The sequence below is a fragment of the Cladosporium halotolerans genome (genome assembly GCF_011745625.1).
Source record: "Cladosporium halotolerans strain TM138-S3 chromosome Unknown Sca17, whole genome shotgun sequence".
Classification (NCBI taxonomy): Eukaryota; Fungi; Ascomycota; class Dothideomycetes; order Cladosporiales; family Cladosporiaceae; genus Cladosporium; species Cladosporium halotolerans.
This window is the reverse complement of record NW_027191468.1, coordinates 136,344-160,411: the sequence shown is the minus strand read 5'-3', so window position 1 is coordinate 160,411 and position 24,068 is coordinate 136,344. Positions and strand designations below refer to the sequence as shown.

General features: G+C 58.3%; 11 protein-coding genes across 11 annotated transcripts; 5 read left to right on the top strand and 6 right to left on the bottom strand.

Annotated features, from left to right (window-relative positions):
* Positions 1-143: 143 nt before the first annotated feature.
* Positions 144-2,405, bottom strand: WHR41_04989 (uncharacterized protein; the record flags this gene model as incomplete). Its single annotated transcript, XM_069373595.1, has 3 exons — positions 144-1,666; positions 1,724-1,799; positions 1,851-2,405. 3 exons carry the CDS (start codon positions 2,403-2,405, stop codon positions 144-146), a joined length of 2,154 nt encoding a protein of 717 aa, XP_069228904.1.
* A 2,001-nt stretch (positions 2,406-4,406) lies between these two features.
* On the top strand, positions 4,407-6,205 carry WHR41_04988 (uncharacterized protein). The gene is made up of 7 exons (XM_069373594.1): positions 4,407-5,011; positions 5,078-5,150; positions 5,199-5,305; positions 5,362-5,438; positions 5,490-5,597; positions 5,656-5,706; positions 5,773-6,205. The coding sequence occupies exons 1-7, from the start codon at positions 4,992-4,994 to the stop codon at positions 5,832-5,834; spliced, it is 498 nt and encodes a 165-aa protein (XP_069228905.1). The 5' UTR covers positions 4,407-4,991; the 3' UTR covers positions 5,835-6,205.
* Positions 6,206-6,619: 414 nt separating this feature from the next.
* On the bottom strand, positions 6,620-6,976 carry WHR41_04987 (uncharacterized protein; the record flags this gene model as incomplete). Its single annotated transcript, XM_069373593.1, has 1 exon — positions 6,620-6,976. One exon carries the CDS (start codon positions 6,974-6,976, stop codon positions 6,620-6,622), a length of 357 nt encoding a protein of 118 aa, XP_069228900.1.
* A 439-nt stretch (positions 6,977-7,415) lies between these two features.
* Positions 7,416-8,624, top strand: WHR41_04986 (uncharacterized protein; the record flags this gene model as incomplete). Its single annotated transcript, XM_069373592.1, has 1 exon — positions 7,416-8,624. One exon carries the CDS (start codon positions 7,416-7,418, stop codon positions 8,622-8,624), a length of 1,209 nt encoding a protein of 402 aa, XP_069228901.1.
* A 1,464-nt stretch (positions 8,625-10,088) lies between these two features.
* WHR41_04985 (uncharacterized protein) lies at positions 10,089-10,400 on the bottom strand (the record flags this gene model as incomplete). The annotated part of the gene is made up of 2 exons (XM_069373591.1): positions 10,089-10,297; positions 10,367-10,400. The coding sequence occupies 2 exons, from the start codon at positions 10,398-10,400 to the stop codon at positions 10,089-10,091; spliced, it is 243 nt and encodes an 80-aa protein (XP_069228902.1).
* Positions 10,401-10,495: 95 nt separating this feature from the next.
* WHR41_04984 (uncharacterized protein) lies at positions 10,496-11,883 on the top strand. Its single transcript, XM_069373590.1, has 4 exons — positions 10,496-10,711; positions 10,767-10,857; positions 11,269-11,461; positions 11,536-11,883. Exons 1-4 carry the CDS (start codon positions 10,675-10,677, stop codon positions 11,566-11,568), a joined length of 354 nt encoding a protein of 117 aa, XP_069228903.1. The 5' UTR covers positions 10,496-10,674; the 3' UTR covers positions 11,569-11,883.
* A 1,682-nt stretch (positions 11,884-13,565) lies between these two features.
* On the top strand, positions 13,566-15,747 carry WHR41_04983 (uncharacterized protein). The gene is made up of 4 exons (XM_069373589.1): positions 13,566-13,981; positions 14,487-14,597; positions 14,678-14,805; positions 14,859-15,747. The coding sequence occupies exons 1-4, from the start codon at positions 13,810-13,812 to the stop codon at positions 15,030-15,032; spliced, it is 585 nt and encodes a 194-aa protein (XP_069228896.1). The 5' UTR covers positions 13,566-13,809; the 3' UTR covers positions 15,033-15,747.
* Positions 15,748-15,767: 20 nt separating this feature from the next.
* On the bottom strand, positions 15,768-16,373 carry WHR41_04982 (uncharacterized protein; the record flags this gene model as incomplete). The annotated part of the gene is made up of 2 exons (XM_069373588.1): positions 15,768-16,077; positions 16,144-16,373. The coding sequence occupies 2 exons, from the start codon at positions 16,371-16,373 to the stop codon at positions 15,768-15,770; spliced, it is 540 nt and encodes a 179-aa protein (XP_069228897.1).
* Positions 16,374-16,906: 533 nt separating this feature from the next.
* On the bottom strand, positions 16,907-18,706 carry WHR41_04981 (uncharacterized protein; the record flags this gene model as incomplete). The annotated part of the gene is made up of 2 exons (XM_069373587.1): positions 18,112-18,706; positions 16,907-18,064 (listed from the first exon to the last, which is right to left on the bottom strand). The coding sequence occupies exons 1-2, from the start codon at positions 18,286-18,288 to the stop codon at positions 16,907-16,909; spliced, it is 1,335 nt and encodes a 444-aa protein (XP_069228898.1). The 5' UTR covers positions 18,289-18,706.
* Positions 18,707-19,411: 705 nt separating this feature from the next.
* WHR41_04980 (uncharacterized protein) lies at positions 19,412-21,094 on the top strand (the record flags this gene model as incomplete). Its single annotated transcript, XM_069373586.1, has 1 exon — positions 19,412-21,094. The coding sequence occupies one exon, from the start codon at positions 19,412-19,414 to the stop codon at positions 21,092-21,094; it is 1,683 nt and encodes a 560-aa protein (XP_069228899.1).
* A 420-nt stretch (positions 21,095-21,514) lies between these two features.
* Positions 21,515-24,016, bottom strand: WHR41_04979 (uncharacterized protein). The gene is made up of 4 exons (XM_069373585.1): positions 23,387-24,016; positions 22,944-23,332; positions 22,672-22,881; positions 21,515-22,620 (listed from the first exon to the last, which is right to left on the bottom strand). Exons 1-4 carry the CDS (start codon positions 23,633-23,635, stop codon positions 21,759-21,761), a joined length of 1,710 nt encoding a protein of 569 aa, XP_069229019.1. The 5' UTR covers positions 23,636-24,016; the 3' UTR covers positions 21,515-21,758.
* Between the last annotated feature and the right edge of the window lie 52 nt (positions 24,017-24,068).

Sequence of the window (24,068 nt, the reverse complement as noted above, 5' to 3'; positions counted from 1 at the left end):
TTGAGAAGTCGTACATTGATGGATCAACAATGGATGAGTGCTTCAACGACTCTACCACTCCCCGAATTACAGAAAAGACACATTGGTTCCATCTCGTTCAAGTCATTAACACATTTCCGCCATATCAATGCCGCTCTGTCTTCTCAATATAGGCGATTAGGCCTCCAGAACCCTGCAAGCTCATCTTCGAATCCATCATCGTGACCCATAACAGCCTCCAACCGCCCATTCTCTCCTGCAAACTCCAACTGCGAAGATTCACCCCTCACGTTTGACATAGCGCCTTGGGGCCACGACGAGTCCCGTGCAAGTGCTTCTGGGTTATCGCTTCTGTACGACACCGAACGCGTGGTTGACTGGTGTCTGGAGAAAGCACGCGGAATCGCGAAGGCGAAGTCTGCTGTGTTGCCTGCATTAGCACCGTGGACCATGCCACTTAAAGGGTAGGCTTCCATCTCGTCGACCGCAACCTCATCAACCCCGTTTGGTACACCAAAGTCGCTCTGCCAGAGCTGCTGGTCAATGGCATAGTCGGACTGCAGTGGAATCTCACGGTGCCGAGACCATGGGCTTTCGTGCCTGTTCGACGCCTGCACCTGAGATATGAGAGGCTGGCGTTGCATAGGCCAAGGCGTATGGTGAGATGTGCGTTCGAATGCGCCACCTTCCAGATGGCCCAAGACCCTCCTCGCAACCATCGGAGGCTTCCGAAGAGCATCTCTGTGATTCTGTGCCATCGCTTCCTGTGCAACTCGGAGAGCCTTCGTGGTTGGCGAGGAGGGCGGCGGTGGGGGCGACATGTTCTCTTTGTTATCATTTGGTGGGTTGCTTGTCTTGGTGTTTAGTGGCGCATCTGCTGCCAATTCGTCCAGCCTTTTGCGAATATCCAGAATGTCGGAGGTGTTGAAGCTTGAGGTCGGTACCTGCTGATTGCGACTTCCAGTGTGTTCAAGCTGAGCCACAGCTTTGGGAGGCACATTGGGGAGTGAGGGTGGTGCCTCGTCACTTGGTCTGCAGGTCTCGTCTGCTGGCTCAGTGTCGCAATGATCCTGGTCGTTGTAGGTTTCGAAATGGGCTTTACCTCGGGCACGCTTCGGACGTTTCTGCAGTCCTTCGCCAGATCTATTGGTTTGCGGAAGTTCGACGGTGGATCTGATCAATGGAGTCCTCCGCTTCGAAGGTTCATCACGTCTTTGAGGTGCTGTTGGCTGATTGGCCCTGAGCACATCCTCTGACATCCGCTCGCCATTCACGGGAGGAACATTGCCCACGACAGATTCCGACCACGTGAGGTAACTCGTGGTAGGAGAACGCGGTTGACCCCCCTGATTGATGTTGCCTTTGCTCCCGAAGCCGAGATAAGGCACCGCAGGTAGCTCCGTGTCTGACAAAAGCGGGCTGCTGCCAACGTTACGTGCATGGCTTCGGCGGTTGGGTGAATTGCCTCGTACTGGACGTGGGATACCTACTGCTCCTGTGCTTTGTCGTGGCTGGCGTGAAGTTTCCCGAGCCGGACGCTTGGAGAAGTACGCCGAGAATTCGTCGCGTTCAGCATCTGCTTTGCGTTCTTTCTTGCTAGGCCTGCCATTTGCACCTTGGTGAGGCTCATCCTGGTGCCCTTTGTGATCTTGCAAAAATCTGAGCTCGTTGAAGGCAAGATCAGGTACTGACTCACGAGTCAACAAAATCGCAATATCGAGAAGCAATTGGGAAAAGCACTCACATCCGTTGCCTCTGCCAGCCAATTGAGCTGACGCACGTCCATGTTTGAACAAACCTGTACCCACATCGGGTTTGAGCTGGCTCGCATGTCAACGTTAATTCACATCGTCGATGCAGATTGGACCTACCGTCAATCGACTGTTTTTCGGGCCATTTTTCAGTCGAAACCCTTGAACCAGATTCTCTGTGCGTTTGCCATCGTCGCCCCTGCGCTTCCGGTGGCGACGTAGGTTGGAAGCATGATCATCACCCGTCTCGTCACGTGGCACGTTTTTGGTCTTTCGACCCTTGAGCTCATACCGATCAGCCTTAGTTTTGTGCCTTGCGCGTTTCTCGTAAGTTTTGCGAGAAACGCGTCTGCGTCGACTCTCAATGTTGCTGTTCGCAGAGCCTCGACTACGAGCGTCGTGCCGGCCGGCCGAATCCGAACGTGGCACAGATCTTCCCACATGCCGGTGCTCCCCGGTGTTTTGCGAGCAGCCTCCCGGTTCACGTAGCCGGGGCTGCGGTGCGATGATCGAGCTATCGCTGGCGCGACGTCGTCTCTTGCGGCGACGATCCGTCCTAGTGGTTGCCTCGACGCCTGGGAGAGCGAAGTGGGATGGACGCGCATCGAGGCCGTCAGAGGGGTTTGGTGGTGGTGCCCTGTCGGCGATACCTTGCAGCCAGCCTTGTACATCCATGCTTGTCAATCACGCTCTGGACGGCCGGGGATGCTTCACGCTGCATAGCCGGCCGGAGGGGTTCGTGTGCTGGTGTGGTCGCAGGGCCTCAGGACGGTTGAGGCTGCAGTATTGGGACGGTCGGTGTGTGGGGATCGAGTTCACCGCCTGCGAATCCCTGGTCGAGTCGCACAGCAGCAGGGAAGAGGGCGCTCAAGCCTAGCTACTGGGCCTGCAAACGGTGTACGTATACGGGCAATGGGTTTGGTGTTGCTGGATGGCGGAGTCGGGGGATTCGACCGGGTGAGGTTGAAGCCAAGCTGGCGGTCATCGCACCTTCCTTGTCACCCTGTGACTCGAGGTAGATGGGACGACATGGCATGTAGTCGGACACGACGACCGAGGCATCCATGTCATTATCGCATTGTCTCTGCGTTATATCCGTGAATGAGTAGTCAGGCTGACGATCAAGGTGAATCATGTGCCAAAGCCCTGCTGATTCTACTGGTATACCGAAGTCCAGCATGCCCGGCAGATCGCAAGTGAGAGTGTTCGGCATAAGCTGCGGTGCGCCCCCACGACCATGGCCTGATATCTAACTAGGCAGAGAGGTACGCCGCTACTTTACAGAATTACAGTCTGCAGACGTGCGTGGTAGTCAACGTGTATTGCGTTGAGAAGGATTTCTGTCAGCATTGAACAGCTCACGAGAGCTCGCGTATTCATTGGAGGATGAAACGCGAGCCCCCCGGGTATCATGCCTACGTATATGTGTACAGTACCTTATGTAAGAACCTAGACGTGCACAAACTCGAACCGCGCCGATCGTGGCCTTGCAGGGATGCGAACTCGCTTTGCCCGCCATGCGCTCAAGCCAGTCGTTTGGTAGTAGGCGGTGATACCGGACGTAGCGGCTCCCCGAGCAAGAGTTCGGGAATGGCTGGCATGGCATAGCATGGCATCGCATGCACCAAACATCTCGCGCCGAAGTGGTTCGAACTACTTCATTATTGCCGATCATGGATCCTGGTGTGAACGCCTCGCGTCTAGCGCTCCCCTGCAAGGAAAGACGCCTAGGCATCTATCCTCCACCAGACATTGGGCCGGCCTGCATGTCGTCTGGGTGCATACTTCTCTCGCCCGGCGACAGGCCAGCTGCATCCGGCCGTGGGAGGGTGCAGCCTTTGCGATGCTCGCATCTGCTAGCTGCCGGCCCAAGGGTCGGCCAAGCCAATGGCTGCGGCGACGGGCGGAGTGAGATTGGACGAAGTGGAGGTCTAGGGTGATGGGGTTGCAGCAAGAGCGCGAGCCCGCATGGGAATCAGGACACGGGACGAGCTAAGGAAAACAGCGCAATCTAAAGATGCGTTTGGCGGTGGTGGAAAATGCAAAATGGAGAGCGGTGGAGGGCTGTGATTTGCCGACGGACGGGCATCGTTGATTGCCGCCGGTCCACTCACGCCGCGCGCTGGGCCGGCATTCTTTCGCTTGCGGAGACGGCGACCACCCGGGGGCCACTTTGCCATGATGGCGCAAGCTGGTCGACGGTCTAGCGTACTAGCAGGGAGCACTACTGTACTGCCAGTCCCAGTAGAACTGCTGCCCCATCACTCCTCCCCACAGCGGAGCGGGCGATCGCCAATGTAGCTACGACTCCGCCGCATCGGTGCTCGTCCGTATCTGTTCACCACGCTGCGGCTGTATCAGCACGCATGGAGGGCCGCATGGAGGTCCGCTATCTGCCCTGCGTGGCACGACGGCTGCAGGCAGGCAGACCAGCGGGCAGGCAGCGACGGCAGGCGTGCTTAGCGGCGCGCTGGACAACTGCCATGGACGCCTCGTCCGCACCTGCATGCGCTCTGCGGTAGGGTTCAGCGCATCGCGCGCGAAAGCATGTGCCAGCCTGCCCGGTGAGTAAGGCAAGGTAAGTGAGGGGCAGCGGGCAGTGAAGGGCGGCAGGGTGGGCAATCGGGAGCTGGGTGAGCTACCTAGTAATTAACATTTGCCTGCCCCTCCATCGCGCCGCCGTCTAGATCTCCTCACATCGTCCCCAGAAAGCTTCGTCCTCGGCTCTGTCCAGTCCAGTCCGCGGTGCGCGTCGAAGTCAGAGAGTGAGAAAGTCAAGAGTCTCCGAGTCTCAGAGTCTCATCATTCCAGCCAGAGCACGCACCGTTCGCCTGCCCCCTCCGTCGTTCGCATTCACTGCGCCTTGCGCCTGCCTGTACTGTGCCGTCCACGCAGCACATGCTGGGAGGCCGCCGTTGAGCCACCGTTTGCCGCATCGTGCCTTCTGTCTGTCGCAGGCCAAAGCGGAGCTTCCACGTGCGTGCGACCACTGCCGCCTGGCCTCGTTGCGCGATAGCGTGCCGGCGCATGTGATCTCGCGCCGCTGGAAGTAATCTATCGCCCGCCGCGTTCCCAAGCTGACCAAACGTCACCACACACACCCACCTTTGGTCCTCGACACCAACACCCTCCTCTTCCCGCGACACCTCTCAACCCCATATACCAAGACAACCCGTGCGAGCGCGTGCGCAGATCGCCACCGTTCACACACTTACCTACGCATTCTTTACTGTCCTTACAGGGACCGCAAGTTTCGCAAACATGTCCAAGCTTTTTATCGGGTGCGATTCCTCGCCATCACACGGCGCGGCCGAAACGATTCATTGCAAGCTAACGCACCACACCAGCGGCCTCGCCTGGCACACCGACGATCAGACCCTGCGCTCCAAGTTCGAGGAGTTCGGCCAGGTCCAGGAGGCTGTGCGTATCCCTCACTCGCCATTGCACCTGCATCGCTGACAAGTACAGATCGTCGTGAAGGACCGCGACACCGGTCGTAGCCGTGGTTTTGGCTTTGTCCGCTTTGCTCAGGACTCCGAGGCCGATGCCGCGATCCAGAGCATGAACAATGTCGAGTGAGTGCGCTCAGTCACCGTCGCCTTACTTCACTGCTGACTTGCTCATCTACTAGGTTCGACGGTCGCACCATTCGCGTCGACAAGGCATCCGAGCGCACCGGCGGTGGTGGCGGCTTCGGCGGCTCTCGTGGTATGTTCAAAAATTTACTTGAGCGAACAACAGGCACTGATACTGTCCAAGGCGGATTCTCTGGTCGCGGCCGCGGTGGTTACGGCGGCGGCTATGGCCAGGGCGGCTATGAGTCCCAGGGCGGCTACAACGGTGGCGGTGGTTACCAGCAGGGCGGCGGTAAGATGGTCCTCATCATCTTGATCTCCGCGACACGGATACTAAACTCCACTTACAGGCTATGGCGGCTCCAACGATTGGCGTGGCACTACTACTGGAGGCTACCAGGGTGAGCATCATACGATCTTCTCGTTCGACCAACGCCTGCACGGGACAGCCAGCTGACACATTCCAGGCCAGGGCGGCTACGGCCAGCAGGGCGGCTACCAGGGCCAGCAGGGCGGCGGTGGCTGGTAAAGAGCGACAGAGCTCCTACCCTCATCAACCCAACCCGACCGTCAACTCGACCGGTTACACTGGCTTTCCTCTACAAGTCGCCAACATCCCTCGCAAGGGAGATGTCTGGTTGCCCGCGAGGGCAGCTAGACAGCCATCAAGACCGAGGGATACAAATGATTGCGTGTGCGTTGCTTTTAATTCATGATTTGCGGAGAGTCTGGCTGCTCCCACGGAAGGACACTCGGAGCGAGCTGAGTTTCAGAAGCGTCTTCTCGAGATACCCGACAGTTGCGGATGGCGAAGGCAGGCAGAAGATCCTGCATTGAAAAAATTTCCTTTCTTCCGGCCAGAAAAGCTAGCTCAGAATGACAAACCCTTTGCTTCACCAATCGGTCCGGTGATGGAGTTGTGAGCCGAGGGAGTCTTTGGGTTGTTGGCCGTTGGCTGTCACTACCTAAGACGCAATCGGGAGCATGCCCGCGATACGCTACCATGTGGGAGTTGCATGCGATCCCAGCGAGTATGTTCGTCGACCAAAGGTTCGTAGATGTCCTGGTCGAATGATGAAGAAAGGTCTTGGTCATCGTCGCTGAGCAAGTGGCAGTTGCATGCGGTGATAACCAAGACTTCATCATCCAGTCACGTTCGGATATTGCGACTGTCGCGAGCAAGCGGTGGTTGCATGCGACGCTGACCAGGTCTATCGTCGATCTAATGTTCACAGGTGTCCTGAGATTGCAGCTGTCGTGAGCAAGAGGCAGTTGCTTGCGACGCCGAAAAGACTTTCAGCGGTCTCGGTGACCTTATGTCATTGTCTTCGCGAGCAAGTGGCAGTTGCGGGAGACGATGACAACAGCGGTCATGGACTTCATCAGTGTTCTGGAGTTGTGATCTTCGCGAGCAAGTGGCAGTTGCTTGCGATGCCGCCGAGGGCAGTCATATTTTGTTGCCTTCCCGAGCAAGGTGAAGTTGTATCCGACGATGATGAGAACGTTCATCAACTTCATCGATGTCCTGCGATGGTAATCCTTGCAAGCAAGTGGCAATTGCTTGGTGATGCCGGCGTGAGCGCTCACTGAACTCAGTGTCCTGGTAAGAGTTTTCTCTGCAAGCAAGTGGCAGTTGCGTGCGACGATGACGAGAGTGCTCGTCGACTTCATATAGTAGGCACGAATCTTCCACTGGAGATGCGAGTCTGTTCTCTTGGACGGCGTGGCAAGCGCGTCTTGAGATTTGCAGTGTGCGGACGTGATGGCGTGTCCCTTGCTGTTCGTGTTGTTCAGCAAGCTGCAGTGTGCGGAAGTGAACACTTGCAGTAAATATAAGCTTATTCGCTGGTTTGTTGACGGCCTTTCACGTGCCTTCCTCGGCTCGGTGTCTCGCAGCGCGGGAAGCTTTTGAGATTTTTCTGGGGTACAGCGTGAAGTTTGCGACTTTCTTGAAGATCCCCGAAGACCACTACTTCCACCATTTCCGATGCGCTGCGTTCTTGCGGGCCGAGGACCTCACTAATAATACTTCTACGGCACAATTACTGGAATAAGACATAATTCCTCTGGCTACGACACCTCCCCGCCAACCGTCAGCATACACACAACCATGGCCGCCCCAACCGGCCCTCCAGCCCTCAAATTCACAGGCTCGAAGCACCTCGCGCAACGCCTCGTCCTCGCAACCCTCACCGGCCGCACCGTCCGCATCTCGCAGATCCGCGCCTCCTCTCACACCGCCCCCGGCCTCGCCCCGCACGAGGTATCGCTGCTCCGCCTCCTCGACGCCATCACCAACGGCTCGCAGATCGAGTTCTCCTACACCGGCACCACCGTCGCCTACAAGCCCGGCCTGATCGCGGGCTCCGCGGCGGGCTACGGCGCCGCGGGCGGTGTCGTCACGCACGAGCTGCCGGCGGACAACACGAGGGGCCTGAGCTACTTTCTGATCCCGCTGTGTCTGCTCGCGCCGTTTGCGAAGGCGCAGGTGAATGTGCTGTTTAAGGGACCCGGCGTTATCACGAGTGCGACGGAGCACGGCGATGTCAGCGTCGATACGGTCCGCACGGCTGTGCTGCCGGTTTTTAAGAGCTTTGGGATTGAGCGCGAGATTGAGGTGCGGGTGCTCAAGCGCTCGAACCCCGGCCGTGGAGGGAAGGGAGGAGGCGGAGAGGTCCAGCTGGTGTTCGGGCAGCAGGTGCGGTTGCCGAAGACGGTGCACCTGATGAGTGCGGGCAGCGTGAAGAAGATCCGCGGTGTGGCCTATGCGACGGGCGTGGCAGGCGCGAACAATGCGAGGATCATCGAGGCGGCGAGAGGCGTGCTGAACGAATTCGTGCCGGACACGTACATTTTCTCCGACATGAGCGGCGCACCACTTGTGCCGGCGCCGGAGAAGGGAAACCCGAATGCGAAGGTCAAGACGGGGTTGGGTTTTGGACTGAGCTTGGTCGCGGAGACGAACAGCTATGTCATGTATTCGGCCGACACGGCGAGTCCGCCGCAAGGAGGCGTAACACCGGAGGAGCTGGGCCGAAAGTGTGCGTTCCAGCTGCTAGAGGCTATTGAGCAGGGAGGATGCGTTAGTGAGGTTGCGGCTTCGACAGTGCTGACGCTCATGGCTATGGGCAGCGAGGACGTGGGCAGGATCTCTATTGGCAGAGATGTGCTGGCTTCGGAGAATATTGTGCAGCTGGCGAGGGATCTGCGCACGTTTGGCATGGCTGGATGGGGTTTGAAGGATGGTGACGAGGAGGGCGAGGTCATGGTCAGCGTTGTTGGCAAGGGCGTTGGCAACGTCGGAAGGAAGATTGCGTGAGCGAATCTGGCTGCTCTTTTGACGAGGGCAACATGTTACGCACAGCTTCTTTTACGAAGCAATTCACACCCACATGAGCTTGCGAGGTGGAAGCCTGCCCGTCTTGCACGAGCGTGTTTAGCAAGAGGCACACAGGCGCGGTCCAGGACAGCCTTGACTAAGTTGTCTCAAAGGACCTCCAGGCACAGATAATGTGCCTCAGAGAAGGATACCTCAAGCATGAGCTTGGCCAAGAGTCTTTGAGGGAGAGGTTTTCACTGCCAGTTCTGACGAAGTTGGAAGAAGACAGGACCACAGTGCTATATCGAACAGAAGCACGAGAGATACGTGCTCACGCAATTGTGAGCGTTGGACAGTATTGAGTGGAAACTCAAGGGTGGTTCATTGGTAGTCAAGGCTAGTGAGCTACCACGAATGCAGACAAAAATCAGGCTTCGGATGCACCATATCACTACCGTTCCTGTGCTCCTGCCATTCAATGTCCTCTAGGTTCCTCGAGATACGCATGTAAGTAAACGTCAATACCAACAAAGCCCGGTCTTCGCATGCATCGTAAGCATCCTCGTCTCTGTAGTCCCTCCCATTGTCAACACAACACAGATTGAAGACTGCTGCATCAGCAAAGGGCAATTCAATGCAACTTTGGGCCCAGCTCAGCTTTCCTCCGAAGCATTCTCAAGACGCCAACCCAGTACTTGAATCTCGCCTTAATCTTTGAAGGCTGGCCGCGAAGGCTATAATCGTAAGGATTCAGAGAGTAACGTAGCCGCATTTCTTCGCTTCTTTGGTGACCAGTGAAAGAGGCTCTTCAAGCCACTCTCATCGACAAACAGGATTGATGCACCACATCACAACACAGGCGCTGCACTCGCGTCAATCATCGCGCGTCAGGCAAGTGCGCTGAGCCATTCGCAAGCGAACAGGCAAGGTCGCTCTCTCGGTGGGAAGAGGGTGCTGTAGCTGCTACAATCCGCTCCATACTCCCAACTGGGTATCTGATCTGGGGGAATTGAGTTGAGATGCGATTCATGATCTGCGTCACTACCTAAGTGCGATCCCCACCACTCTCTCTGCCCAGGTCTTTCCCGTTGGTTCAAGACGGGGTGGTCTTGTACAAGAAGACGTATCAGGAGCCTGTCGAATCCACGTCGTAAAGTCTGCTTATGTGGCGCACATCCCCAAGGGCGGAATTCCTGAAGTGAGCTGCGCGCATCCAGCGCGTCGAGATGTACCTCCATCTCGGAGCAGAGACCCCCGCACAAGTCTTGCCATAGTTCATGGGCGGGAGTCCAACCACACTCGCACAATGCTGCCATACTCCCAGCGGCGGCATGTTCAAGCTCCGTCCGTGGCAGGCTCCCTTGCGGCGCATCGCATGCGCCGAGCGTTCTTACTGCGTTCTTTGAAGCAGCATTCCGTCCAATCCATATCTTGATCCTTTCACATCCTCGACTCCAGCTCCATTCAGCTGTTCTCATCAATCTCCGCCCAGCGCGCATTCACCCTCTCCTTCTTCTGTTTCGCCAGCTCGCGGTTCTTCGCCGTCCTCTCCAGCCTCGCCGCGCGCAAGCACATGTTGACATCGTGCTTGAGGTTCGTGCACATGCCCATCGCTTTCCACATGAAACCGCGCGCGTGGCATTCGTCCAGCGCCGTCATGATTTCTTCGCAGCCTGGAGTGGGAAGTCGTTAGCGTCATGGACTGGGAGGGAATGAAAGCCGCAGTGAGGCTTGAGACGCACCGACGTTGTCTTTTGTGTGCAAGTGAGGATGCATGATGGGCGACAGCTATGGCAGAGGTAGGCGCAGGTAGGTCAGGCTGTTGCAAGGTAACGAGCGAATGGGGAATTAATTATTGAAGCAAGAAGTCCAGACGGACGATCATCACGTGGCGTCGCCCGGCGTCTGCAGGGTCCGCCGACCACCGGGCTTTGAAGTTCCAATTCACAGAGCACGGAAACAAGTGGTGGGACTGCTGGACCTGGCGAAGCACTGTGCGATCACGGGACTTACTCGATTGAAACATTTTGGGACAAGCGTAGCGACCAACATGGCGCAACAACAGGTTTCTGCGAAGAAGCAGCAGGGTAAAATATGCATCCACTTCCATCTTATTAGACAAATGCTGACGTTTCGCCTCAGAGCTGCAAATGCAGTATTCCAACTTCAAAGACACACTCCAGAACATCGCCTCGCAGATCGGCAATGTCGAGCAAGAAGTCGACGAGCACAAGTATGTGTCAGCTTCTTCCCTTCGAATAGGATTCTATTCTTTTTTTCCGAAAGTGTACCCCCCACTTCGCAACACAGGATCCCGGCCTATGCCAAAAGGCGGTCCGTCACCGCCACCCAAAGTCCTCAGCAGGAGATCATGCCACGACAAACACGCTTTAATTTCGAGTCACCGCCAGAAAAGCGTCGCCATCTATTTGCAAGCTCAACCTGGCCACGCAAAACAAACCTTCCAACCCTCAGCCCCTCCATATCACCCACCAGCCTAACAGCAGGGATACCACTCCCCACGCCACCCCGACCGCATCCCACCCTCAACCCATCCACCCCAGAAAAACCAAAAAGCCTTTGAGCAAAAGCAAGGCAAACCCAAACCGCATCCCGCACTAACCAACCCCTTCTCCACCCACAGGCTCGTGCTCGAAACGCTGACTCCGCTGCCGGCCTCGCGCAAGTGCTTCCGCATGGTCAACGGCGTGCTGGTCGAGCGGACGGTGGGCGACGTGCTGCCGCAGCTGCAGTCGAACGCGGAGAACATGAACAAGGTGCTCGAGGAGCTGGCGAAGCAGTACAAGACGAAGCAGGACGATATGGAAAAGTGGAAGGTGAGTTCGGGAATTTTTTTTTTTTTTCTTTTCTTGTGGAGGGGGGCAACGGCTAACGATTGTTGTGATTACAGAAGAAGAATAAGATTCAGGTCGTGCAGCAGTAAGGGGTTGGGGGATTGGATGTTTATGGTGGATGAGAAAGATCGAGAGAGCGCGGGATGCATAGCATCTGCTGGACTGGTCAATCCAACAATTGCAGGACTAAGTCTTGCATGGCAGATCAGGCCAAAACCAAAGAAGATGTGCTGGACATCATGGACGTTGATGAGACCAACGAGCAGATCAAAGCCTTTGTGGCGTAATCGACCTGTGACCAGGTTGACTGTGAACATAGCACTCTACGTAGTCAGTCAGGCACCGAGGAAATGACGTCTATTTCTCTCCAGTGCCCTGTAAAGGGAAATGCACCGTTGCAACAACCCATCCCTCCAAACCCCCCACGTCATCCCACTGCCCAGGCAAAAGTCACATGACCAGACGCCCCTGCAGCGCGGCAAATGACACAGACACCACGCTCGCACAAGAAACCCGGATGACGAACCGGCTCGCCCCTCAACCTCAAACACTCACCACGCGACACCACCCCGAAGCGAACCACAGCCTTCCCCCACCGGGCTGGCCCCACGAGCTAGCGCGAAGGCCCGAACTGACGCAGGTATGCGCTGGACGCGCAGTAGCTCGCTGGCCGGCGGCCCAATACACGAGGCCGAAGGCTGCGGGTGACGTGGTGATTGGAGTCCCGAGGCGAAGGGCACGATGTCAGGTACGGAGGCGAAGGGAGTGGACGAGCTGGACTTCATGTCTTTCGAGCGTGGAACTGGTGGTGAAGCTTTCGACGGAAGCAGGGCTGAGACACCACGTGTGCGTGGAGAGATGTCGCGATGAGGATGCCAGCGCATTGGCTGGGCTTTTGGGGCGAGCTTGCGGCGGGAGTCATACTGTACCATTTGTCATGTTCGTGAGTTGCTTTTCGAGTGACCGGGGGTCGTCTCGTGTTGGACTTCGGGCTGGCATGCTTGGAGCTGGCTTCTTCCGGCTGCTGCAGGATGACACGCTGCGGCGGAGGGCCGAGACGCAGAGACGGATATGGATACCGCTCGCGTTGGCGCCGTCGAGCGAACCCGGCCAACGGGAGGACTGGAAGCCGTGCCCGGTTGGCCAGTTTCGGGAGATTGAAGTGACGAGGTGATGGTGAGGTGCGAGATCACCAATGGCAGAGCGAGGACCTCGGGCCAGTGAGAGCGACGGCGGTGGAGACGGGCGTTGCTGAGCAAATCGGGCGGTGCCGCGGCGTCGTTCATCAGGCGCGTCGTCGCGGTCATTCGTCCGCAACATCAATTCGCTAGCGAGCCGTATATCGCTGTCGTCTGATGAACTAGACCTTCGCCGCTACTGCTGCACGCACTCCGTCCGCACACCTCTCCGCACCCGCTCCAGGCGCGCGCCCATTGCCCGCATCGGACCATTGACGCGCCCCATCGCCGCATCGCCGCGCTGTTGTCGTCGTCGTTGCTGTGGCGTCGAAGCTGCACCTCGACGAGGCGCCTCGCCGCATCCCCAAGGTACGTGAAAGTGCGCGCGTTGTCGCTGTTGGTCGGGCAGGCATACCGCTCGCTCGCCGCCGTCGTGCGCCTGCGTCTGGTGTCTGCTCCGCGCCGCGCTTGGCGAGGCCCGCCCGCCTCTTCACGACGACGCGCTCCCAACCTCCGCTTGGCGCTGGCCTTGCGACTCCCGATCCGCCGCCCGCCATCCACCTGCACCTGCACCTGCGCCGCCCGCTGCATAGCATCGCCCGCCCTGTGTCTCTCGCGGCCTTGCCCAGCTGCCTCGTCGCCCATTGCTGCCCGCGCGCAGTTCACCCGCCGTCGCCCGACTGACTCGTCCGGCCTTTTAGCACGACCAGCTTAGCTCTCCAGCGTGGGTGTGCCGCATCCCTGTCGCCGCTCACCGCTGCCGCAGCCACTGAGGCGCAATCGTGCTCTGCGCGCATCGCCGCAGTGCTTTTGCTTCCAGTTGCAGTGGAGTCTGCCTGCGACGTCTGCTGCGCTCGGACGGCCATACCGCCGCCCTCGCCGCGCCTCGTTTCACCGCCTTGCCCGCCCGCGTCCAGCTGCCCCGTCGGCGTGCTCACGGCGGCGTGTTGGCGTCGGCAGTCGTCTCGCCCTGCATCGTTGCGCGGGAACGACGTCGCACCGCGTCCAGCGCCCTCTGCGGCAGGCCATCTGCTTCGGGCCAGGCCGCAAAGACGGTCAGCCTACTCTGGAAGTGACGTGTTCTGCCAGCGAATCAATTGCCAACTCAGCTACTGACGCTAGGCCCCGAGCCTGCGACCCGCCGGATACAATATGTCACAAAGCCCCCGCGACGACGGCGACGTTGAACAGCCGGACCAGTCCCCCGCCGACGATGTCCCTCAGCAGCAAGAGGGCGATGCTGGCGATATGAGCAGACCCGAGCTCGACTTGGGCTACGACTTTGAAGTCAAGGAGCAAGACCGATGGCTGCCCATTGCCAATGGTGCGTAACCTTCCCCGTCCGTTTCCCTTCCATCGCACGCCTCACATCCCCATTTACGCCCTTTTCGACGCTCCCCGTCACATGACCCGGTGCGTGCCTTGCTTGTGCCGCTCGCAAATCACTGGCTCTCTCACCCCGTCATCCTGGGCAAATCCCCTCCATGGAAGTCTCTGTGCTTCCAATGTCCTCTTTGACACCTGCAAAGGCCCGCTGCCGTGACCATGTCGCAGCTCGGGCTCTCGCCACCGCCTTTATAACGCCTGCAGTGCGCGCATCTGGTCCTTCCCCGGTCTGTGTCGAATCAGAGCCTCGTTTGAAGCCAGCCATCTGCAGTCTCCGACTCGCGCGACCGGGCGATGCGAGGCGCGAATCGCAATGCCTTCTCCCTCTCCACAGCCTTCCTCCTCGCCGCCACAGCACCGCTCCGCCTCGGGCGCCTCCAAGCACGCCTCCAAGGCGGCATCCCTGCAGCAGACGGACGCTAACATCCAAAATTTTGCTCCAGTCGCGAGAATTATGAAGTCGGCTCTGCCGGAAAACGCCAAAATCGCCAAGGAGGCGAAGGAATGCATGCAAGAGTGCGTGTCTGAATTCATCTCGTTCATCACCAGTGAAGGTATGTACTTGGCGGAGACCTACCAGTGGATCTTCTGATCTACTTCAATATTGAGCAAATGCGCTGACTTGTACCACCAGCCTCGGAAAAATGCCATCAAGAAAAACGCAAGACCGTCAACGGCGAGGACATCCTCTTCGCCATGACATCTCTCGGGTTCGAAAACTATGGCGAAGCGCTGAAGATCTACCTCGCTAGGTACAGAGAGGTGAGCCTAAACAGTTAGGACCAAAGCCCGACTTCAGTCGCTGACTTTTAAAGAACCTCGTCGCTAGAGGCGAACACCAACGCCCAGGTCAGCCCGGCGCTGCCGGGGAAGAAGGCGTCGCTTTCGACGGCTCCAATCACGGCGCTCTCGGTAACCCCATGGACCCCTCGTCCGAAGGCGCCACAGATTTCGCTGGCTATTCCGTCGCACATCAGCCGGAATACTAAGGTCTCCTGACCTGGTTGCCTCCCTGTCTGCGAATCATCTGCGGGCACAACTCCTTTTTCTTTCGATGTATTCATTGCTTGGTTTATGTTTAGCCTGGGGCTGCCTGGTTTTGCAATCGGAGGTCTCGCCGTATGGATGACTTCGGTGCCTGAACCGTTTGGTGGACGCTCTCAATCGGTCAGGTGCTGATCAAGAAGCCAGCATGTTGTCTCTCAACAGCGTTTCCAGCTCCTCTCGTCCTCAGCATCCGAGGTCACAGAGAAGCGGTGGCTTGTAACTTTTATGCACTCACCGTCCAGTCTATTCCGCCATTCGACTACCTCTGGACCGGAACTGGACGAACTTGCTCAACCAAGGCTGCAATCCTAGTCTAAACATTCTGTATTATTCTCGCTCGAATAGGGTTGGATCGGACGGACTGCGGACGTGAAGGGAAATTCCACAAACGGAAAAGGGGAAAACCTAGGGCCAATGTACAGTCAAAGCAAGCCGTATCAGCGAGCGGGCGTAATTACCAGCAGTTGAGCGCTCTGGAACGGAATGGCGTACGGGGCGTGACTGGTTGGATCGATGTATCTTTTTTCTTTTCTTTTAATCGATTGGCTTTCATCTTCCAAGGCGATATACCGCCTCTTTTTCCACAGCAGGGAGTGATTCAATGTAGGCTAGCTAGCAGCCGCTCGTTGGTCACTACCAAAACAACCATCCCCCCAACTCACCGATCCCCTCACCCCTCACGCCGCCGCCACCACCGCCGCACCCTCCCCCTCCCCTTCCTTCTTCTTCTTCTCCTCCTCCCCCTCAAACAATTCCTTCCAATACTCCTCCCGAAACCCATCCATCAACCCCGTGAACCTCTCCCCACCCCTCACCCACCCCTTCACACCCCCCTCCAGCACCATAACCTGCATGTCCTCATCGCCCGCAACCTCCCGCACATGCTCCAGAAACCACGCCGCGCACCGCCGCGCCCGCCCGCCCTCGGACGAGCTCGCGCACGTGAAAACAACCCACTCCATGTCCGCTTTGTACGCGAGTTCATACCTTGAAAAAAAAAAAGGCCCAATTAGCACCAGAGGAAACGAAGTGGGACAGGATGGGTTTACGCACAGGATCCCGCGATTCCACCACAGCCCTTGCGCGGGGACGTTCAGGCTGCCGCGGATGGCGCCGCCGTCGTAGTCGGTGCGGCGCACGTCGACGATGAGCAGCGAGGCGATTTTCATTGACAGCACCATTTGCGCGCGCGAGGCGGGCATGAGGGGCGCGGTGAGGCGGGGCGCGGGGAAGGCGGCGTGCCAGGGTTGCTCTTTTGTGGAGGGGGGTTCTTGGGTGGCCATTTTTGCTGGCGTGGAATAGAAAGGCAGGAGGGGTTGGTGATCGGTTTACCGGGCGTCGGGAGTTTTGTTTTGGGGAGTGGCGTTGTTGGAGGGGTGATGTTGGAGGGGTGGATGTCGATGTGGATGTCGATGTGGAGTACAACGGGTCCGGATTTCGTTTGTTTGAGGCTTGGGGCCGAGAGGTGTGGTGGATTGTTGAAGTTTGGACTATCAAGATGGCATAGTCGTGGGAAAGACATGTTTATTGTCGTCTTTTGGAACGACCTTTAAGAGCACGGATTGCCGGAATCACAGGACTGGAAGTTTCGCTTGGATTGATGGCCAAGTGATCGACTCCCTCCAAGCCATCAAAATAATCGCAGGTGTACAGACAGACTCATTGGGAAACGCATCCGCGAGCCTTCACACACTTTCAGAAAAAAGGCAGCTTTGTGACGGTTCAGGTCCTCTATCTAAGCGTATCGATTCTTCATGGTTCGTTACAAATTAATCCACTTCTATTCCATCTCGACTCCGCAGCCACCCTCCCACCACTAAGCCGCAACCTGCGCCCCCGCCGCGCCCTTCCTCTCCCTCTCCAACCCCTCCATCTCCCTCACAAACCTCTCCCAAACCTCCACATTCCCGCGGAAGAACTCGACATTCGCATCCGCCAGCCCCTCCAGCGCATCCCTAAACTCGACCGCCTTGATCCTCTCGAAATCCCCCACCTCCTTCACGACCTCTTCATCAAACGCCTCGCTCGTCTTCTTCGCCGCCTCGACCTCCGTCTGCAGCCGCTGGATCTGCACCTCGAGCCTGCGCTGCCGCTCGCGCCGCGCCTGCTCGTGGTCGACGCCGCGCACGTCCTCGATCTTCTGCCGCAGGAAGCCCGAAGCGCCCATGCTGCCGCCGTGCGAGGCCAGGGCGTCGCGCTCGGCGGCCGCTTTGGCAAGGTAGTCCGTCAGGGCCTCGAAGTCGAGCTGCTTCTGCTCGCGCGTCTTGAGCAGCGACTTGACGCTGAGCCCGTAGGCCTCCATGTCCTTCAGCGAGCCCAGGTAGCTCTGGTCCGTGTGGTCGCGCAGGGCCTTCCAGGCCTCGCTGCTGTCCTGCAGGCTGGCGGCGAACTTGGTCAGCTCGGAGGTGACGCCGGGCTCGAGCGCGGACAGCTTCTGGAACTGCTGGGCCAGATCCGCGTAGTCGGTTTCGAGGTCCGACTCGCGCTTGGCGACGCGCGCGACGGTCTTGGACACGGTGCCGAGGTCGTCGTCGAGCTTCTTCGCGCGCTCCTCGACTTCCGTGAAGCGGCGGTCGGCTTTGTGGGGTTTTGTGAAAGCGTTGAGGAAGGAGTCGGTCCAGGTTTCGAGCACGCCGCCGGACGCGCCGTCGCTGCTGCTGAGGCCGCGGGTCGGTCGGCTGCGCATTGTCGCGTTCCAGTCGTTGCTTTCGAGGAAGAGGGTGAGGATCGTCGAGCGACGGAGGACGGGGTGGAGCGTCAGGCGCTTGAGGAAGCGGCTGAGGGAGTGTGCGCGGCGGGCGGTGAAGTCGGGGCTGAAGCGGTCGCCGCGGACGTAGGACATGTTGTGCTTGTCTGGTAAGGGTGGGACGGCGCATTGGGGGTATTCTTTGACGAGGGTCTTGTAGAGGAAGACGAAGTCGGTGAATCGGCGGCGGGCGGTTTGGTGGGAGGATTGGAAGGATTTGAAGTCGGTCTGGCAGGTCAGTGGCTGTGGTAATTATTGCGTCGGAACATACATACATCTGTCGTTACAAGGTACGATGTGTAGACGTTCTGTGTGCCCTCGCCCTCCTTCTGCGGCTTGGTGACCGTGCATTCAAGCTTGCCGTGCTCGCCTGGTCCCGACAGATCCTGAGCATCAGCGTTTGGCCCCGCCTGCTGCCACTCCGGGTCGTCGTAGTTGTTGGCAGGCTCCATGGTGTTGCGGGCGCCTCGTGCGGCGTTCCAGTCCTCGCTGTCGTCTGAAAGCGGGTGTGATGGTCTTCTGATCTTGCGCGATTGCCCTCGCAGCGCTGTTGGTATATATGCGTATTTCCTGGAGGCGCCCTCAGCAGGCCCGTCGACGGATGAAGGTGGGACTGGATCGACCAGCTCGAAGTCGGAATCTGGATCGGAGCTTGCTGCGTCAAGCTCGGGTTGGGCTAGGGTTGGGTGAACGGGCGCGGTGGAGGGTGGAGGTGAGAGAGGTGGCGGCTGTAAGACAGCAGGGGGTAGCGGCGAGGATGTTGTTGTGGTGTGGTTGTGGGTAGAGTTGCGGTTCCTGGGCGTGTCGTCGCCAACGGTGCGCCAGGCGTCGGCGGAGCGCAGCAGCAGCAGCTCGTCGTCATGCCCCAGAGCGCCGGCCTGGCTGGCGATGGCGGAGGGCTGGCGCTGGGCCTGCTGATTGGCGCCGCGGGCCTGATCGGCAACCCGCCGCCCAGACGCGTCCATTGCTCGCTTACGCCGGGGGAGACTGCAGCGACTTTGACATGCCTTGGTGCCTGTCGTTTGCTCTGCCTCGCTTGAGCCGCCCTCGTTTGTCGTATTCCGGCAGATGCTGGGGGTGCATGTCGCAGTGCTTGTTCGGCAGGGCAAGCAGCAGCATTATCGGCAGGTGTTCACGTGTCTGCCGCCCTCTTCAGCAACTGCAGCAAGAGCAAACGCCGCCGCAGGCTGGTGTCCACAACGTCATCAATCAAATTCACGACATTCTTGCTCTGCTCTTCAGCCACCAACACGACCCACTATCACGAGCCTGCAATCGCTCACGCCTGGGATAGCCAATGTAACATGGTGGCGTCCATAGCCTGCTCCAATCTATACCAGCATCCATTGCACTAAGGTAGACAACCCCGCGTCCAGGACTGCTTCATGTTCTACGCGAGCGTCCATGGGTTAACCAAGCCTTGCGTGTGGAGCTCACCCCGGATGGATCAACTTCCGTCCTAAAGATCATTCTATATCACCATCCCGGCGAGCACGCTTTCCTTGTCCATAGTATCAACTTCCCCCCGCTCCCTCCCCTCTCATACTCCCCGCTGGGAGACATCCCGTTGCGAACATGTCTCCCACTTTCGACCTCCTCACAGGCCCTCGCCTGGCATGGGCTGCTGGCATCATCATTGTCACTGCCGTGCTGCGATTCTGGCAGCAGCTGCACTACCGTAGAGGTCTCGTCAGAGGTCTCCCAGGTCCGCCCCATTCCTACCTGTTCGGCTCTCTGATCTCAATGGGCGAGGTCATATCGAAGCAACCTGCAAGTGCCGCTCCGCAAACCTTCCCACTTCTCATTAAAAACCATTTCAACCTGGGTGATTGGTTCGTGTGCGACCCTTGGCCTTTTGGCCCGGCATTCCTCGTGACTTTCTCGCCTGAGATGATGAATGAGTTCACTGTCAAGCAATCCATGCCCAAGCACCCTGTGATTCACGAGTTCATGCACAACTTTGGCGGTAAGGGCAACCTCGTCTCGTCTGAAGGACCGGAATGGAAAAAATGGCGGTCAGCCTTCAACCCAGGTTTTAGCGCTGCGTACCTCATGACTCTCGTTCCAAGCATCGTGGACCACGCCGTCATTTTCTCCAACCTAATGATGGAGCGCGCCAAAGACAACTCGCTCTTCCGAATGGAGTCCGCCACGATGAACCTCACCGTCGACATCATCGGCAAGGTCGTCTTAGACCACGATCTCAACTCGCAACGGAAACCGAACGCACTTGTAGACGCCTTCCTCTCACAAACCAAATGGCAACGCATCGGCGCGCAATTCAATCCCATGGAGCTCATCGACTTCCGCATAGACATCGTGCAAGCCTGGAACACATGGACAATGGACCGCTATATCGGCGGCCTCCTCGACGAGCGCTTCTCAACCCGCAGCTCCCGCGACGAAGCAAACACCGGCAAGCGCCAAAAATACGTAATCGACCTCGCCCTCGAATCCTACCTCAAAGAAAAAGCCGCGACAGAAGGCACCCCACCCGACAAAGTCACCACGCTCGACCCAACCTTCCGCACCGCCGCCATCTCCAACATCAAAACCTTCCTCTTCGCCGGCCACGACACCACCAGCGGCACAGTCTCCTACGCCTACTACTACCTCTCCAAGCACCCCTCCGCCCTCGCCCGCCTGCGCGCCGAGCACGACGCCGTCTTCGGCCCCGACCCCACCACCGCGCCCGCCCAACTGAAAGCCACCCCCCACCTCCTCAGCAAACTCGACTACACCACCGCCGTCATCAAAGAGTGCCTCCGCCTGCAACCCCCCGCCAGCACAGTGCGCATCGGCTCCCCCTCCTTCGCCCTGCACGACCCCGCCACCGGCGCCCCCATCCGCACCGCAGACCTCATGCTCTGGCCCGTCGACGTCGGCCTGCACCGCAGCCCCGCAAACTGGAAGTCCGACCCCTCGCTGTTCTCCCCGGAGCGCTTCCTGCCGACGAACCCGGACTGCGAGGCGGGCAACCCGGCTTTCGCGCCGTTCAGCAAGGGCCCGCGCAATTGCATCGGGCAGGAGCTGGCGATGGTCGAGGCGCGGGTTATCCTCGCGCTGACGGCGAGGGGCTGGGAGTTCGAGCCGGCGTATGCGGAGCTGGGGAAGTTGGAGGGCGACGGGTATGGGAGGCGGGAGGCGAGGGGGGATGCGGGGAGGACGCAGTTTGGCGAGGAGGCGTGGCAGGTGCAGAGGGGGACGACGAAGCCGAGGGGGGGAATGCCTTGTCGGTTGAGGGTTAGGGAGGGGTGATAGTCTGTCAATCTGCCCGAGTCTTGTCGTTGAGGTGGAATTTGTCGGTTGCAGGGAAAAATGCAACGGCGCTGTCGTGAAGGCGAGGGGGCCGTTCGCAGGGCCTGGCAACATCAGCGTGGATCTGCAAATGAACTCGAGGATGTGTCTGAAGGGACGGTGCCATCTATTCACAGTTTCGCAAGGAAGCTTCAATCTGCAGTCTTGTTTTCGTCTCAACTGCACGGGATCGAGATCAGAAGACTACTTCTCTCACCGCACCGACAAATCCTCTTCGTGTGCAGATGCAATTTGCATGCTAGTATCATACACTTCGACGTGTCAGCGACGAGGCGCTGCCGCTGAGATGCTTGCGCACAATTGGGAGGCATTCACGAACATGTCAGCCGCAGGCGCTGCTGCTGTGTGATGCCGAGACGATCGCGTTTGGAAAAATTGTTTAACATACGAAATGCAACGCTCTAATCCGACCCTAGTGTATGCTCGTGCCACATTACGCTCATTCGCCGATGAGCACCTGTCCGGTCGGTGCCGTCGAAACCTTTCTTATCTGTACATAGAGGTGAGAGCGCGCTTGCCGTTCCTCTGATTTCACCCAGCCTGCCGCCATCGCTAGTTGTCCAGCAACTCACTTCGCGTGCCGGCTTCGTCATAAGGCATCCGACTACGCCTTCTCAGCACCATCAACTTCCTTCTCAGGCATCTTTTTCTCTCTGATGTCCTGCCACCCGAGCCCGAACGTCAGGAAGAACGACACGGCCGTGAGAGCAGTAATCAGGTAAAACACCCGATCCACACTCTTCGCGTACGCAATCAGCACCGGCCCCAGCTGGCTCGGCGAGAGGATCTTCCTGAAGCCCGTCGCGCCCGCGGCGATGACGGACTCGGCGCTCACGCCGTTGCCGTGCACGGGGATCAGCTGGCGCAGCGACTGCGTGAAGATGGTCGACGCGAAGCTGAGCAGCAGCGCGCCGAACAGCATGCCGGAGAACATGATGAGGGAGATGGCGAGCGGGGCCTGCGCGGCGGGCAGCGTGTGCTGCACGGCGACGATGGGCATCTGGAAGCCCATGCCGCGCCCGATGCCGAACAGGATCTGGTAGCCGACCCACTCGCCCGTGGTGGAGTCTGTGCCGAGCGTGGAGCACAGGCCGTAGCCGATGGACATGAGCACGGCGCTGCCGAGGGCGAAGGGCAGGTAGCGGCCGACTTTGACGACGAGGCGGCCGGCGATGACGGCGGAGAAGAGTTGCGTGAGGATGCTGGGGAGCATGTAGACGCCGCTCATGGTGGGGGTGACGCCGTCGACGGCTTGGAAGTAGATGGGGAGGTAGTAGACGGCGACGAACATGCTGCCCATGAGGAAGCCGAGGAAGAGGAAGGAGGTCCAGACGGTGAGGTTGGCGACCATGGAGAAGGGGATGAGGGCTTTGTCGCCTTTGCGGTAGTTCCAGATTGCCCAGACGAGGAAGTTTCCGGCGAAGCCGCAGAAGAGGCCGATGACCGTGGAGCTGTCCCAGGCGTATCTGGTGATTATGTTAGAGCTGTTTTCGTCAAGGTAGTACGAGACGACTCACTCGTTACCGCCCCATTGGACAGCCATCAGCAGCATAATAACGCTGGGAGCGAAAAGAACAAATCCAAGAAGATCAAGTTTGTTGTGGAGATCTTTGACGACTTCCCTAGCCGGAGGCTTGACTACCTCGCCGTCGGGGACCTCGGTCATGAAAAGGATAGCGGCGACGACAGCACCTGGTGGCAGGTTGATGTAAAAGCACCAGCGCCATCTGCGGCTCGTGTTAGCAAATAAGGACACAGGCGAATCTCATTATAAGCGCGGGCAACTCACGTTGTGTACTGTGTCAAAGCACCTCCGACCAAAGGTCCAATGACTCCGCCCAGTTGTGCGACACCTTGACATAGCCCGACCAACGCCGGCCGCTGTGAAAGCGGAACCGCGGCAGCGATGATGGTGAAAGCACCGTTTTGCAGGCCCGCGGTTCCCATGCCCTGAATGGCGCGTCCAACAATGAGCATTTCCGACGAAGATGCGACGCCACAAATCAGGGACCCCAATTCGAAGAGGCCGAAGAAGGTGATGTAGGTCCATTTGTTCTTGAAGTTGACGTAGAACTTGCCGGTCAGAGGTTGGAGCGCAGCGCTTGCGAGTTGATATGAGGCGCCGTACCAGCCCACGTCAGGTAGAGATCGGAAATCGTTGGTAATCTGAGGGATAGCCTGCGGGGCAGGTCAGTATTGAGTCGTCCTCGAGAGACACCCTAGTATACTCACAGTCGCGATGATTGAGATATCTAAGAGAACGAGGAAGAACGTGAAGCAAAGCGGCATCATCAGAAGCCATAGTTGCATCCCCGAGATCCAACGATCTTCATCGTCGTGTTTCTTCTCCTCCATAACGTCGGACATTGTGGGCTGGACTTCGGATTCGGCGACCTTGCTGGTGGTCGTGCAAGAGTTCACGTTGTCCGCAGGTTGGATGGCATTCTCATCAGGCGGGGCAGAGGGATGCGAGGAGGCCATTGCGGCTGTGTCGTCGAAACAATTAACAGGAGTCGACTTTAGAAACGGTCGCGTGCTAGTCAACAAGGGATGTCTCAGACGCGCAAAGCACGAACTATATGAACAGCAGGGCAGGAACAAGCATGGCTCATGTTTACATCCGAAGCGGAGTTAATCGTTGACTCCGACTCGGTTCCGTCGTTGGTGTAGCACCCATCTCTGCAAGCTGTGCGAAGGCCTCACATGCATGTTCGCAGGATGATTGTTCGGAGGCATCGGGGCGAGATTGTGAATCCCGTCCGTCAGTTGAGCCCACCGCGTTGATGTTGATTGAATACGGGCGTGTTCGGAGATATCAAGTGTTGAAGGATTGAAGAGTGGTGACTCAGCGGACATGAATGTGGTAGATGCATCGGTATGCACGCATCGTTCGACGAATCGCACGGTGGCAGGA